The following is a 14,965-nucleotide window of genomic DNA, read 5'->3' as shown; positions in this document are numbered from 1 at the left end:
AAATAAGAAAAAAAAAGGGTTACTTTCTAAACTAAGTTAAATTATTCTTTCATTTTTAAAAACAAAAGAGTAGGGGTTACTCAAATGAACAAAAGGGGTTACTTATTTTTAAATTACTTGATTTTACATGTATAATGATTTTCGGTTACTTTTATGAATAACATGGGATTATTTTTATGAAAAATTGAGATTACTCATACATATAAATGAGGATTACTCTTATAAACTAATATGGCCACACCGTATGGCTAGCCACATGCAAGACTTACCCATCATATTATTTAGTTGGCTTTGATATATTATGATGAAAGTGAATTAGTTGGTGTATTAAAAAACTAACAATATAATATTGTTATGAGTATTCCCCTGCTACAAAATATTTTTCGTAATAATAATGATAAAGGAATTTTTTTTTTAATTTTATATCATTTAAAATTAAAAAGAATACATGAATAAATTTTTAAAAATCAAATTAAATTGAAAAAACCAATAAAACGATGACACATGTCAAGGTGACTTGTAAAAACAGGTTACCAACCAGTTTTTGCCTATTTAAATTCAACACTCCCCAAAGATTGAAATATTACTGTATAATTCAAAGGTTGTATTATTAAAAAAGAACGGGTCAAAGGTTGTATTATCATTTGCAATTTTTCCTAAAAAAAAAACTAATAGTGAGTCTATGTATGGATCAACTTAGCTTAAGATCAGTCCTGGAAATACTCCCTGGCCATACTGAGATTGCATGAGAGGAGAGATATATATTAATAAAAAAAAATTCCTCTGTTCTTTTTTAGTAATAATGTTGAGTTTTTCATACTTATCAGCACACCTTTTGTTTCGTTAGTATCTCTAATTATGCTTTAGTTAAAATAATAAATAAATATAATGAGAGATAATGGGTTTGATTTTTGGGACAATTCAGTTGTACCAAGATCGTAGAAGTTTTATGATGTTTATGATTTATGGGGAAGTAGAATACTTTTCAACACATTCATCTAGAGTGGGAATTGTGTCATTTCATCCACATACTCTGAAATCGAGAATATCATATGTGGCGAAGCACTATAGAGCTTGGGATTATAGAATGGTTGATAACATTGTACCATTTTATGATAATAATACATATTTTTGAAGCTCATAAAGTTCCAAAGGTATGTATTTAGAAGAATTTATGAGGCAATAAGATGCAAAGTAAGAGTAGAACAAGTCCAAGTGCAAAGTGCAAATATCTAAATGGTTAAAGGAAACATTAGCTCTCCAACTTTTTAATCACGTTTGGATATGTTACTTAGTATCTTAACCAATTCATAGCAATAAAGGAAGAACCACCAGTGATAATACATGTGGGAAATTCTATTACAGTATAGTAGCACCAGAATGGTTAAATTAAGAAATTACTTAAAAGGAGTATTACATGGTGAATCAGTGTATGATTATCTTGAAAAAGTTGAGATGGAAGATATTTATCCTTACAAGAAATAGAGCACTTGTGAGATCTTTGTCACATGGGATGAGTGATATGTTGTCAAGTGTGTGATAGATCTCAGTATAGAAGAAGATAACCTTATGTATGTCCGTTATGTAGACCGTAAAGAGAGCGAGCCGTGAGCGAGGATGTTCTACAAGATATGATCTTGAATGAAATACTGGATTCTAAAGCCTACACCAGCAATAATTCAGTCTCCTTTGACTGCAACCACATTTCATTTATTTTAAAGTATCTTTAGAAAAGTAGTGGACATTCACTTGCTGAGTCATGGCATACTATAAGCAATAAAAGGTAGGTGTCGGCAATCTGTGTAAGTCTTCCCCCTATATAAAAGGCATTAGGCAAAGAAGTGAAGGCAGAGTTGTAGGAGTATGGTAGAGCATTTCGCTGAAAACATTAGAGAGTCCTCTAAAAAAATCCTCACCTTAAGAGACAGATTGGTTCTCCATCTCTCTTAAAGTAGAGAAAAGTCTAGTTCAGCTCATGTCTGTTTAAACTTTCAGTCAGTCTGTTGTAAAATATGAGTGATGTAATCTTTTCAAATTACATAAAAGTTTCGTTCAAGAAGGGAACGTTATCCCCTTGAACTTTATTTATTTATTTATTTTTTGAATAAAATGTCCCCTTGAACTTTATATATTAAATAAAATATCTTTCTTCTAAGAAGTCCATCATAAACAAAAAGAATTGTTTGATTAGAGATTACGGTCTAAGGTAGGAAATGAATTAAACCTGTGTTGTGCTTGATCTAAGGAAGATAGGGTTGGGGTTAGCTACCTTGGTAAAGCCGGAAGCTCAGAATACCAGAGGTTTCATTGTCGACTAAGTTCAAGTGTTAGTCAAAACTATCTAGTTAAATAATTGTTATTGCGAACCATGGTGGGCTATTTAATTGTTGATTTAATTTGATTTGATATATAAGTATTAGAGTTGTGATAACTAGTACCCGTTAAAAAGTCATTAATTGTAAAAAAAAAAAAGTAAAAATAAATTTATTTTAAACATCATCAAAATTCCATCTTAAGTACGAGTATTAATATTGAGTTAGTTTGTATTAAAATAGATATTGTTGATACATCAAAAAGCGTTATCAATTACTAGAGGCAAAAAGGGCTCTAGTAGCTCAAGGCTAATAAATCCCCGTGTGAATAGTGCAAAATATCAAACGTTGCAATTTTTAAAAATTTCTCTGTAAAAAAGAAAAGAGGAAAAAGTTGTTTGCCAAAAATAAAAGTGTAATACGTACTTATATGAGAAAAACAGTTGCATTTGATAAGTGTAATAATTAAAAAATTGAAGGAGTACATGAAAATTATAAAATGTTGAAATTAAGAAGATAAACATTAAAATCAAACCAACAAAAGTATACATGAATTTATTACAAGTAGTTTTTATAATTTGATGAGAATTTATTGTCAAAACTCTTAAAATTTCCTCATAAAAATTATAAAGGAGCAATTTAGCAACTTTTAGAGGGAAAGTGTATCCAAATTTGTTTTACTTAGGAAAACAAACTTAAATATCGGGTTTTGCCACTAGCAAGGAGTGTCAATAAATTGTACGTGTAAATGGGAAAAGAAAAGGCAAGACTGGTCGTCAAAAGCGGATAGTTTGGCCTTTAACTTTAGTTGGCCCCATATAATAATTATGTTAACGAGGGCAGCAAGCCAGCAATCTTGACTCATTTGCCACTTTGTTATTCGTAGCCTCGTAGTTGCTACCTTATCCTAATCCAGTTTCGCCACATTTCTGAACTGATCTACTCCGTGTCTCCGTATCATGTTTACATCAACTTCTTGAGTCTTAATCAACGATATCTTTACTAACAATTGCATGCATGAATCAAAACTAAAAATCAAATAAAATCACTTTTTTTATAATTTTTTTTTTAAATCAAAATCAAATAATATTCCTTTGTCAAAAAAAAATAAAATAAATAAATCAAATAATATCACTTTTGTTTTTTTATAATACACGAAAAATCAAAATTAAATAAAATCAATATAAATATGAAACCACTTCATTAATTTTCAACTTCAGCAAAATTTTTTTCTTCGTTTTTGGGACCATGTTGATGTAAGACTTTAAGTTAATAGCTGCAATGCAACCTATGTCAATAAGACTACTTGTCTAATATACTGATGTACTCCCTCCGTGTTTAAATAAATAAAAGTTTTCATTTTTCGGTCATGTTTAAATAAATTAAATATTTCTTTTTTAGTAACTTCTCTCTACTTTTCAATAAAGTTCTCTCTCTCTCTCTTTTTTTTTCTGTTAAAATATTTCATTTACTTAAACACAAAGGGAGTAAGTAAAGTATATGTGTACATCAGTACATGTCCAATTGTCTAACTTGTCCTTATGTGAAATCACTCTATGATTGTTATTATAGCCCAAAAAGTAGTCATACATTGGTTTATAAGACAAAACGATAATTTAAACTAGAGGTGTCAAATGAGATAATCGAGTAGAGTTCAGTGAAGATCAAATTAGGCTGAATTTATTTTTAAACCAGAATCATGTTAAATTATTGTGTTCATGCACTCAATTATTAATTGGGAGATCTAGTCGGGTTGAGTGTGGTTTTAACAATTTTGATCTTAACAAAAGGATATGATAAATATATTGATCCGAGACTAAAATAATTTAATATACTACATAATTTAGAAGATAATACTACGAAAGTTAGATTTTTAAGGGGGTGTTTGGTTCACAAATTGGTATGAGGTTAGAATAAGGAATGGGGCTAAGGTGGTATCAGGTCAAAATTTGATACTTAAATACTTAATACCAGGTGTTTGGTTTCATTCTGGAATGGAATACCTCACTGTTCTCTCCTTTTATTTGATACCTAAGGGATTGGAATGAGTCAAACCCACCTCCCTTAAAGTTTCCAAACCCAGTACCTCATGGGTTTGAGGTATGAGGATAAAATTTGTACTTTTGACAACCAAACATATGGTATGAGTTTATTCATTCTAAACTCATACCTCATACCTATATTCCGTGAATTAAACGCCTCGGGGGGATCATGTGGACTACAGAAAGGAATAAAATAATGAATTGACATACACCAATTTATCTTACTTCTATAGACTCAAGCCTATTTTAAAGCCCAGAACCGAGTACTTGTTATATCATTGTAAAAACGGCCCATTTTTAGCAAATACAGTCTAAACAGAAGCTTATTTCTCACCAAAATTAAAATTTTCACTCCAACAATAATAAATTAATACTTCGTATTTAATAACAGAATCCATTTATTTGCATCCAGCAGCCAAAGGTGGACCACAAAGGCACTTATTATGCTCAAAGCTTGCTCGCTCGAACCCCTTCAAACCACTAGGAATGGGACCGCAAAGCTGGTTGTAACTTACATCAACACTCTTCAAGCTCTTCGGCATCGGCGGTATGGAACCGGAAAGCTTATTGTGGGAGACATTAAACTGCGAGAGAGACGACAATGAAGTAACAGATGAAGGTATTGGACCGGATAGTTGGTTCGAGGAAAGATCTACTTCCTTGAGCTTCTTCAACTTGAACAGCTCATTGGGGATAGGCCCGGTTAAGCTATTCGAGTCGAGTTCGATGTAGAAGAGATTCTTGAGCTTGCCAAAGGACTTGGGGATAGTTCCTGTGACGTTAATGTTATCTGCTAGAATGAAAAAGCCGAGGTAAGGCAGATCACCAAAGTCTGATGGTATGGTGCCTGAAAGGCCCCAGAATCGGCTGAATGTGACGGCATTGATGCGGCCGTATGCACGGCCGCTCATGCCACACCCAACGAAACTCCATACTGAACAACAGTCGGTGTCGTTTTCCCAGTCCGAGAGGCGGCCATTAGGGCCGCCGAAATGGTCTCGGATTTTTAGTAGGACGGCCTTGTCCTGGGCGTTGCATGGTGGAAAGTCAGTGGCGGTAGTGAGGGTGAGGTAAGAGAAGAGGATAGTGAAATATATGATAGAGAGTTTTAGAAGCGTCGGCATTGTGATAATAATTGACTCAAACAGTATTAAGGGGTGTGTAAATTTGGGTATATAGAATGATGATTTTAAAGGGGTTATTTATAGAAGCGTCATATCTTGTGAGGTCGGATTTCTATGGGTGGACCTTACAAAATTAAATAAGATACGGTGTATCCTTTAAGTTTAAGCCCGTCCGCGGAACCGATCCGTCAAAAATCAGCTGTTTTCTTGTAGTATGACACTATGACTCTCTAAATGGTCCACTAATACATGTTACTACAACATAAATGTTATTTAAATAAGTTTCTCATTTGCAAAATAATGCGGGCATTAAAGATGTCAAAATCTGACTTGACCGACTTACAAAATATTGATTTAAAATTCGACTCGAATGGACACAATAATTGAATATGAATCAAGTTTGAAATTAAACCTGACTCGACCTGACCTTATCAAATCCGACTCAGACATCCAAATTGACCTCTAAATTGAGCACCCCCTAGGTCACAATATTGCCCCATTACCAATTGACACATGCATTGCCTTGACTGCTATGACAAATGACACATGTAACACAATGGTTATTGGTATGGGCCATATGAATGCAGGGGCGAAACCAGGAATAAAAATCTATGGGGCCAAGAATCGATAAAGTTACCAAAAAAAAAAGCAAAAATTAAAAAAATGCTCAAAGTGAGGAATCAAACCTGAGACCTCTCTCTCACCAAGTCACCATGAAAAACTCCAACAAATCAACTGGGCTATTACTAACATCATGATATGTAGGACAAATATTAGTTGACGTCATCACTGTCTACGTGTCAGTTTCTTATTAATGCAAGGATTATGTCATATTTTTTTTCCTTTTTAAGCTACCCTATTTAACATTGCTTTGAAAATTAAATTACATTTGAATTTTTAAATTTTGGTTTTCTACACATTATGCTATTTAGTTATTTATGAGTTGTTAACAATAGTTAATAATACTCCCTCCGTTTCATAATGTTTGTCTCATTTACGTATATCGATGTAAATTTTTTATTGCAAATATCTTTAATCTCGCCGTAGAAAAAATTGTGACAATTAAATGTAAAAAAGTACTCTTCGAGATGAATAAAACTAGATCTCATATGACTAAGTTTGTTATTATATATGAAAGAAATTTATAAGATTCCCTCTAATTTTGAAGAGTTAAAAGATTTTAAATGGGACTAACATGGACTAACAATTTGAAATGGAAGGAGTATAATTTAAATGAAATTTCCTAATTTAATATGAAAATTATGCATTTTCGGTAACTGTACATTAATATTTAATTAAAAAATTAATTAGGAAAATGAGGAAGTAGTTATTTTCTTTCAATATGTGTTAAAAGTCTATAATTCATTTCTTATTATAAAACCGTGCATCGCACGGGATTAACCTAGTTTAAATTCAACACTCCCCAAAGATTGAAATATTAATGTATAATTCAAAGGTTGTATTATTAAAAAAGAACGGGTCAAAGGTTGTATTATCATTTGCAATTTTTCCTAAAAAAAAACTAATAGTGAGTCTATGTATGGATCAACTTAGCTTAAGATCAGTCCTGGAAATACTCCCTGGCACTTAGGATTGTCTTGATGACCCATACTGGGATTGCATGAGAGGAGAGATATATATATTAATAAAAAAAAATTCCTCAGTTCTTTTTTAGTAATAATGTTGAGTTTTTCATACTTATCAACACACCTTTTGTTTCGTTAGTATCTCTAATTATGCTTTAGTTAAAATAATAAATAAATAAATTAAATGAGAGATAACGGGTTTGATTTTTGGGACAATTCAGTTGTACCAAGATCGTAGAAGTTTTATGATGTTTATGATCTATGGGGAAGTAGAATACTTTTCAAAACATTCATCTAGAGTGGGAATTGTGTCAATTCATCCACATACTCTGAAATCGAGAATATCATATGTGGCGAAGCACTATAGAGCTTGGGATTATGGAATCGTTGATAACATTGTATCATTTTATGATAATAATACATATGTTTGAAGCATACATATTTTTGAAGCTCATAAAGTTCCAAAGGTATGTATTTAGAATAATTTATGAGGCAACAAGATGCAAAGTAAGAGTAGAACAAGTCCAAGTGCAAAGTGCAAATATCAAAATGGTTAAAGGAAATATTACCTCTCCAACTTTTTAATCACGTTTGGATATGTTACTTAGTATCTTAACCAATTCATAGCAATAAAGGAAGAAACACCAGTGATAATACATGTGGGAAATTCTATTATAGTATAGTAGCACCAGAATGGTTAAATTAAGAAATTACTTAAAAGGAGTATTACATGGTGAATCAGTGTATGATTGTCTTGAAAAAGTTGAGATGGAAGATATTTATCCTTACAGGAAAAAGAGCACTTATAGAGATCTTTGTCACATGGGATGAGTGATATGTTGTCAAGTGTGTGATAGATCTCGGTATAGAAGAAAATAACCTTATGTATGTCCGTTATGTAGACCGTAAAGAGAGCGAGCCGTAAGCGAGGATGTTCTACAAGATATGATGCTGAATGAGATATTGGATTCTAGAGCCCACACCAGCAATAATTCAGTCTCCTTTGACTGCAACCACATTTGATTTATTTTGAAGTGTCTTTAATTAGAAAAGCAGTGAACATCCACTTGCTGAGTCATGGCTTACTATAAGCAATAAAAGGTAGGTGTCGGTAATCTGTGTAAGCCTCCCCCCTATATAAAGGGCATTAGGTAAAGAAGTGAAGGCAGAGTTGGAGGAGTATGGCAGAGCATTTCGCTGAAAATATTAGCGAGTCTTCTAAAAAAATCCTCACCTTAAGAGACAGATTAGTTCCCCATCTCTCTTAAAGTAGAGAAAAGTCTAATTCAGCTCATGTCTGTTTAAACTTTCAGTCAGTCTGTTGTAAAATATTAGTGATGTAATCTTTTCAAATTACATAAAAGCTTCGTTCAAGAAGGGAACGGTATCCCCTTGAACTTTATATATTAAATAAAATATCTTTCTACTAAGAAGTCCATCATAAACAAAAGAACTGTTTGATTAGAGATTACGGTCTAAGGTAAGAAATGAATTAAACCCGTGTTGTGCTTGATCTAAGGAAGATAGGGTTGGGGTTAGCTACCTTGGTAAAGCCGGAAGCTCAGAATGCCAGAGGTTTCATTGTCGACTAAGTTCAAGTGTTAGTCAAAACTATATAGTTAAATAATTGTTATTGCGAACCATGGTGGGCTATTTAATTGTTGATTTAATTTGATTCGATATATAAGTATTAGAGTTGTGATAACTAGTACCCGTTAAAAAGTCATTAATTGAAAAAAAAGTAAAAATAAATTTATTTTAAACATCATCAAAATTCCATCTTAAGTATTAATATTGAGTTAGTTGGTATTAAAATAGGTGTTGTTGATACATCAAAAAGCGTTATCAATTACTAGAGGCAAAAAGGGCTCTAGTAGCTCAAGGCTAATAAATCCCCGTGTGAATAGTGCAAAATATCAAACGTTGCAATTTTTAAAAATTTCTCTGTAAAAAAAAGAAAAGAGGAAAAAGTTGTTTGCCAAAAATAAAAGTGTAATACATACTTGTATGAGAAAAACAGTTGCATTTGATAAGTGTAATAATTAAAAAATTGAAGGATTACATAAAAATTATAAAAAGCTGAAATTAAGAAAATAGACATAAAAATCAAACCAGCCAACAAAAGTTTCTACATGAATTTATACAAGTAGTTTTTATAATTTGATGACAATTTATTGTCAAAAATTTTAAAATTTCCTCATAAAAATTACAAAAGGAGCAATTTAGCAACTTTTAGAGGGAAAGTGTATCCAAATTTGTTTTACTTAGGAAAACAAACTTAAATATCGGATTTTGCCACTAGCAAGGAGTGTCAATAAATTGTACGTGTAAATGGGGAAAGAAAAGGCAAGACTGGTCGTCAAAAGCGGATAATTATGTTAACGAGGGCAGCAAGCCAGCAATCTTGACTCATTTGCCACTTTGTTATTCGTAGCCTCGTAGTTGCTACCTTATCCTAATCCAGTTTCGCCACATTCCTGAACTGATCTATCATGTTTGAAAACTGATTTTGGCACACTCTAAATTGATTTTGGCACACGTCTATGTGAGAGCACAATTTTCTATGCTCTTCTCACATAGGGGTGTGCCAAAATCAATTTAGGGTGTGCCAAAATCAATTCCCATCATGTTTACATCAACTTCTTGAGTCTTAATCAACAATATCTTTACTAACAATTGCATGCATGAATCAAAACTAAAAATCAAATAAAATCACTTTTTTATAATTGTTTTAAAATCAAAATCAAATAATATCACTTTTGTTTTTTTATAATACACGAAAAATCAAAATCAAATAAAATCAATATAAATATGAAACCACTTCATTAATTTTCAACTTCAGCAAATTATTTTTCTTCGTTTTTGGGACCATGTTGATGTAAGACTGTAAGTTAATAGTTGCAATGCAACCTATGTCAATAAGACTACTTGTCTAATATACTGATGTACACCCTCCGTGTTTAAATAAATAAAAGTTTTCATTTTTCGATCATGTTTAAATAAATTAAATATTTCTTTTTTAGTAACTTCTCTCTACTTTTCAATAAAGTTCTCTCTCTTCTTTTTTTTTTTTTTTTCTTTCTTTTGATAATATTATCTCTCTTCTCTGTCCTCAAACTTATACCCACAACTTATTATTTTAATAAATTTAATCAACCTTTCTAAAATTTCATAAAAGCTAAAATATTTCATTTACTTAAACACGAAGGGAGTAAGTAAAGTATATGTGTACATGTCCAATTGTCTAACTTGTCTTATGTGAAACCACTCTATAATTGTTATTATGGCCCAAAAAATAGTCATACATTGGTTTATAAGACAAAACGATAATTTAAACTAGAGGTGTCAAATGGGATAATCGAGTAGAGTTCAGTGAAGATCGAATTAGGCTGAATTTATTTTTAAACTTGAGTCATGTTAAATTATTGCGTTTAAGCACTCAACTATTTATTGGGAGATCTAGTCGGGTCAAGTGTGGTTTTAACAATTTTGATCTTAACAAAAGGATATGATAAATATATTGATCTGAGACTTGAATAATTTAATATACTATATAATTTAGAAGATAATACTACGAAAGTTAGATTCTTAAGGGGTGTTTGGTTCGCAAAGTGGTATAAGGTTAGAATAAGGAATGGGGCTAAGGTGGTATCAGGTCGAAATTTGATACTTAAATACTTAATACTAGGTGTTTGGTTTCATTCTGAAATGGAATACCTCACTATTCTCTTCTTTTATTTGATACCTAAGGGATTGAAATGAGTCAAACCCATCTCCTTTAAGGTTTCCAAACCCCATACATCACGGGTTTGAGGTATGAGAGTAAAATTTGTACTTTTGACAACCAAACATATGGTATGAGTTTATTCATTCTAAACTCATACCTCATACCTATATTCTGTGAACTAAACGGCTCGGGGGGATCATGTGGACTACAGAAATGAATAAAATAATTAATTGATATACACCAATTTTAAAGCACAGAACCGAGTACTTGTTATATCATTGTAAAAACGGCCCATTTTTAGCAAATATACAGTCTAAAGTGTCTAAACAGAAGCTTATTTCTCAACAAAATTCAAATTTTCACTCCAACAATAATAAATTAATATTTAATAACAGAATCCATTTATTTGCATCCAGCAGCCAAAGGTGGACCGCAAAGGCACTTATTATGCTCAAAGCTTGCTCGCTTGAACCCCTTCAAACCACTAGGAATAGGGCCGCAAAGCTGGTTGTAACTCACATCTACACTCTTCAAGCTCTTCGGCATCGGCGGTATGGAACCGGAAAGCTTATTCTGGGAGACATTAAACTGCGAGAGAGACGACAATGATGTAACAGATGAAGGTATTGGACCGGATAGTTGGTTCGAGGAAAGATCTACTTCCTTGAGCTTCTTCAACTTGAACAGCTCATTGGGGATAGGCCCGGTTAAGCTATTCGAGTCGAGTTCGATGTAGAAGAGATTCTTGAGCTTGCCAAAGGACTTGGGGATAGTTCCTGTGACGTTAATGTTATCTGCTAGAATGAAAAAGCCGAGGTAAGGCAGATCACCAAAGTCTGATGGTATGGTGCCTGAAAGGCCCCAGAATCGGCTGAATGTGACGGCATTGATGCGGCCGTGCATACGGCCGCTCATGCCACACCCAACGAAACTCCATACTGAACAACAGTCGGTGTCGTTTTCCCAGTCCGAGATGCGGCCGTTAGGGCCGCCGAAATGGTCTCGGATTTTTAGTAGGACGGCCTTGTCCTGGGCGTTGCATGGTGGAATTAAAGTCAGTGGCGGTAGCGAGGGTGAGGTAAGAGAAGAGGATAGTGAAATATATGATAGAGAGTTTTAGAAGCGTCGGCATTGTGATAATAATTGACTCAAACAGTATTAAGGAGTGTGTAAATTTGGGTATATAGAAATATAGAATGATGATTTTAAAGGGGTTATTTATAGAAGTGTCATATCTTGTGAGGTCGGATTTACTCTATGGGTGGACCTTACAAAATTAAATAGGATACGGCATATCCTTAAGTTTGAGCCCGTCCGCGGAACCGATCCGTCAAAAATATAATTATATATGGCTAGACTCTAGTCTAGGCATCTTAGCGTACACCCTCTCTAAACTCATCGTTTAACACCTCTTCCCCAATAAAAATTCTACCGTAGTGGTCGACTATGGACAACTACGGACGACTATAGTCGACTACAATAAGGGCCTGTTCATATTTACTGAACTGAGCTGAACTGAACTGAAGTGATTGAAGCTGAACTGAACTGAACTGAACTTATTGGAACTGAATTGAACTGAATTGAGCTGAAATGAATATTTTATGTGAGAGGGAAATTAAGAGTTGAACTGAACTGAATTGAACTGAACTGATTGGAACTGAACTGAACTGATTGGAGCTGAACTGAACTGAACTGAACTGAAATTAAGTAAATGTGAACAGGCCCTAAGAAATTAAATCTCAACCGTTTATTTGTTAATTGACTAATCCTAGGCGTCCAATTCGACATCTCAAAAAAACAGTCATCAAGTCTAGTCATCAAATCATTAAGTCTTGTTTAGTTAAAATTTTTTGTGCAAACGATTTTTTTTTTTTTTTTTTGTTTCTTTTATAAAATTGAATAAAAATATCTTCAAAGAAATAAATATTCATCTTCAACCTATATCAACCTATATTCATGTTCAACCTACAACATTCATTCTTCTTGTTCAAATTAATTAAATTCTTATATTTAGTTATATTTCATAAAATATAATCAATTTATTTGTATTATGTTTTTAAAAAATCACTTAATATATATATTTTTTGATTTCGCCAATTAACTTTGTTAGATGAATTCGTCAATAAAAACTTCAAATTTCTAAAAAATAATCAAGTAATTTATTTAAGGATTCGAATTAAAATTATTTCAGTATAGTCAAAATTATATTGTGCTTCATTGTGATATAATTTCATGAGTCATCCGCAATTGTTTTTTCATTCTTTTTTTTTTTTTTTTGAATAACAATCTGCCATGGTTAAATATTAAGGTTGAAGATGACTATAGTTTGAAGATGAATAATATTGTTTTATTTTTATTTTTTTTAAAAAAAATCCTTTATTAAGTGCATGTTTTAGGGCAACAAATATTATAATGTATTTATTATGGGGCGTTTATTTAGGTAAAGATATTATGGATAGTTTTCAAATGGTTACAATAAAATAGTAGTCATCATATTAAATTAAATCGCAACCATTCATTTTATATTGACTAATATAAACCGTTGATAAGGTCAACTTTTTAAATAAAAAAAATATGTTAGTTTGTCTTGATTTCGAGTAGTTATTTTTTGGTTTTTCTTGTCAATCTTGTTCGAAATCTTTGAGGGAAATGGAGATGAGTAGGATTTCCCGCATAATTAAGTTCTGCAAATTCTTTCCTTACTACAGTAGATTGTATACAAATTACGGAAAGAATTGAAGTCTATCTATAGTAGATGGAAGAAGATGAAGGTATAGTTTTCCCCAAATTGATTGATTTGGAATACATACACCGCCTGATTAGTTTCCATCATAATGCTGAGAAGATTATCTGACAAATCATGAACTTATTGTAAACAAAAGATTGAGAAGCAATCCTACTGTAAACAAAAGAAACTAATAAATCATGAACCTATTATTTATTTTTTCTCTTAATTCTCTTTTTTAAAAAAGATAAAAAGTGATCTATTAGGAAAAGATATCTTAGTATCTTTAAATTATCTTATTGTTAGGAAAGATATATTTCTTAGCTTGATTCTCTAACTTATCTTAGGAAAGGATAATTAGTTTCCTAGTATGATTATATTTGCTAAATCTCTACCTTGTGGCTCAAAGAGAGTAATTGTATAAATATTGGTGATCTTGGAATAATATGATCAAGAAATTGAGTTTCAATCTTATCATGGTATCAGAGCCAGGCCCACGATTGGGGCCTTGCTAAAGTATACTGGGCCAAAAACACTATGGACAGCTCACATGTGAGGGGGAGTGTTGAGCCCATGAACAACCCACATGTGAGCATTCTTCTTGTCCCACACTAAACACTAAAGGGGAAGTGTAGTGGTTATGAAATCCCACATTGAAAGAATTCAAGAGTTACCACCACAATATAAGGCTAAGGGGCTACTCCCCTCATTGCCATATGGTTTTGAGGTGGAACCTCCTTGGTCTTGTAAAGTGGTGGACCCTGCACTCTCCCGTGACGGGTGCGGCCCAGACCCGTATTTAACATGGTGTCGGAGCTAAGGTTGCTTCAAAAACAAAATTAAATTTTTTTTTTAGGCCATCATGGCCGTGATGGGTAATACACCCCCACCACCCCCATCGAATGAATGATAAGTGGATCATTGACACCGGTTGCTCCCATCATGTAACCGACGATCTTTCTTGCTTGTTGGAAGTACGTGATGTTCCTTCTTGCAAAGTCGGCCTCCCGGATGGCCAAAGTGTTGTTGCCATGAAAGAAGGGGTTGTAAAATTGACAGACAAAATTACTCTTTATAATGTTCTTTTTGTTCCAAAATTAAATTGTAACTTGATTTCGGTTTCACAATTGTGCTCTAATAATAATTGTGAAGTCATAACTAACTCTACAATATGTACTATACAGGACCAACGCACGAGGGAGGTGATTGGAACGGGTGATCTCAAGGATGGACTATATTACTTTCGGGAGAAGGCTTCAATAGCGGCTATTTCCGTTGAGGACACCTTGAAATTATGGCATAGGCGATTGGGTCATTCATCCGAGAAAGTTGTAAAGCTACTCCCTTTTCTTAGTAATTCTAGTGGTCATTTAAATAAAAATTGTGAAGTGTGTCATCGTTCTAAGCAAACTAGAGACAAATTTTCCTTAAGTGAAAATAAAGCTTCTC

The 14,965-nt window shown here is 32.9% G+C and overlaps 1 protein-coding gene and 1 pseudogene across 1 annotated transcript; both read right to left on the bottom strand.

Moving 5' to 3' along the window:
• Positions 1-4,598: 4,598 nt before the first annotated feature.
• On the bottom strand, positions 4,599-5,537 carry LOC145608615 (uncharacterized). The gene has a single exon (XM_081664229.1). The coding sequence runs from the start codon at positions 5,476-5,478 to the stop codon at positions 4,753-4,755; it is 726 nt and encodes a 241-aa protein (XP_081520355.1). The 5' UTR covers positions 5,479-5,537; the 3' UTR covers positions 4,599-4,752.
• Positions 5,538-11,041: 5,504 nt separating this feature from the next.
• Positions 11,042-11,923, bottom strand: LOC145606922 (uncharacterized; annotated as a pseudogene).
• Between the last annotated feature and the right edge of the window lie 3,042 nt (positions 11,924-14,965).

This window comes from Chenopodium album, chromosome 23, assembly GCF_948465745.1.
Source record: "Chenopodium album chromosome 23, dcCheAlbu1.1, whole genome shotgun sequence".
Taxonomy (NCBI): Eukaryota; Viridiplantae; Streptophyta; class Magnoliopsida; order Caryophyllales; family Amaranthaceae; genus Chenopodium; species Chenopodium album.
This window is presented reverse-complemented; position numbering and strand designations above follow the sequence as displayed.

What these genes read in the sequence shown, in the direction of transcription:
- LOC145608615 (XM_081664229.1), bottom strand. Translation starts at nt 5,478, where the DNA reads ATGCCGACGCTTCTAAAACTCTCTATCATATATTTCACTATCCTCTTC.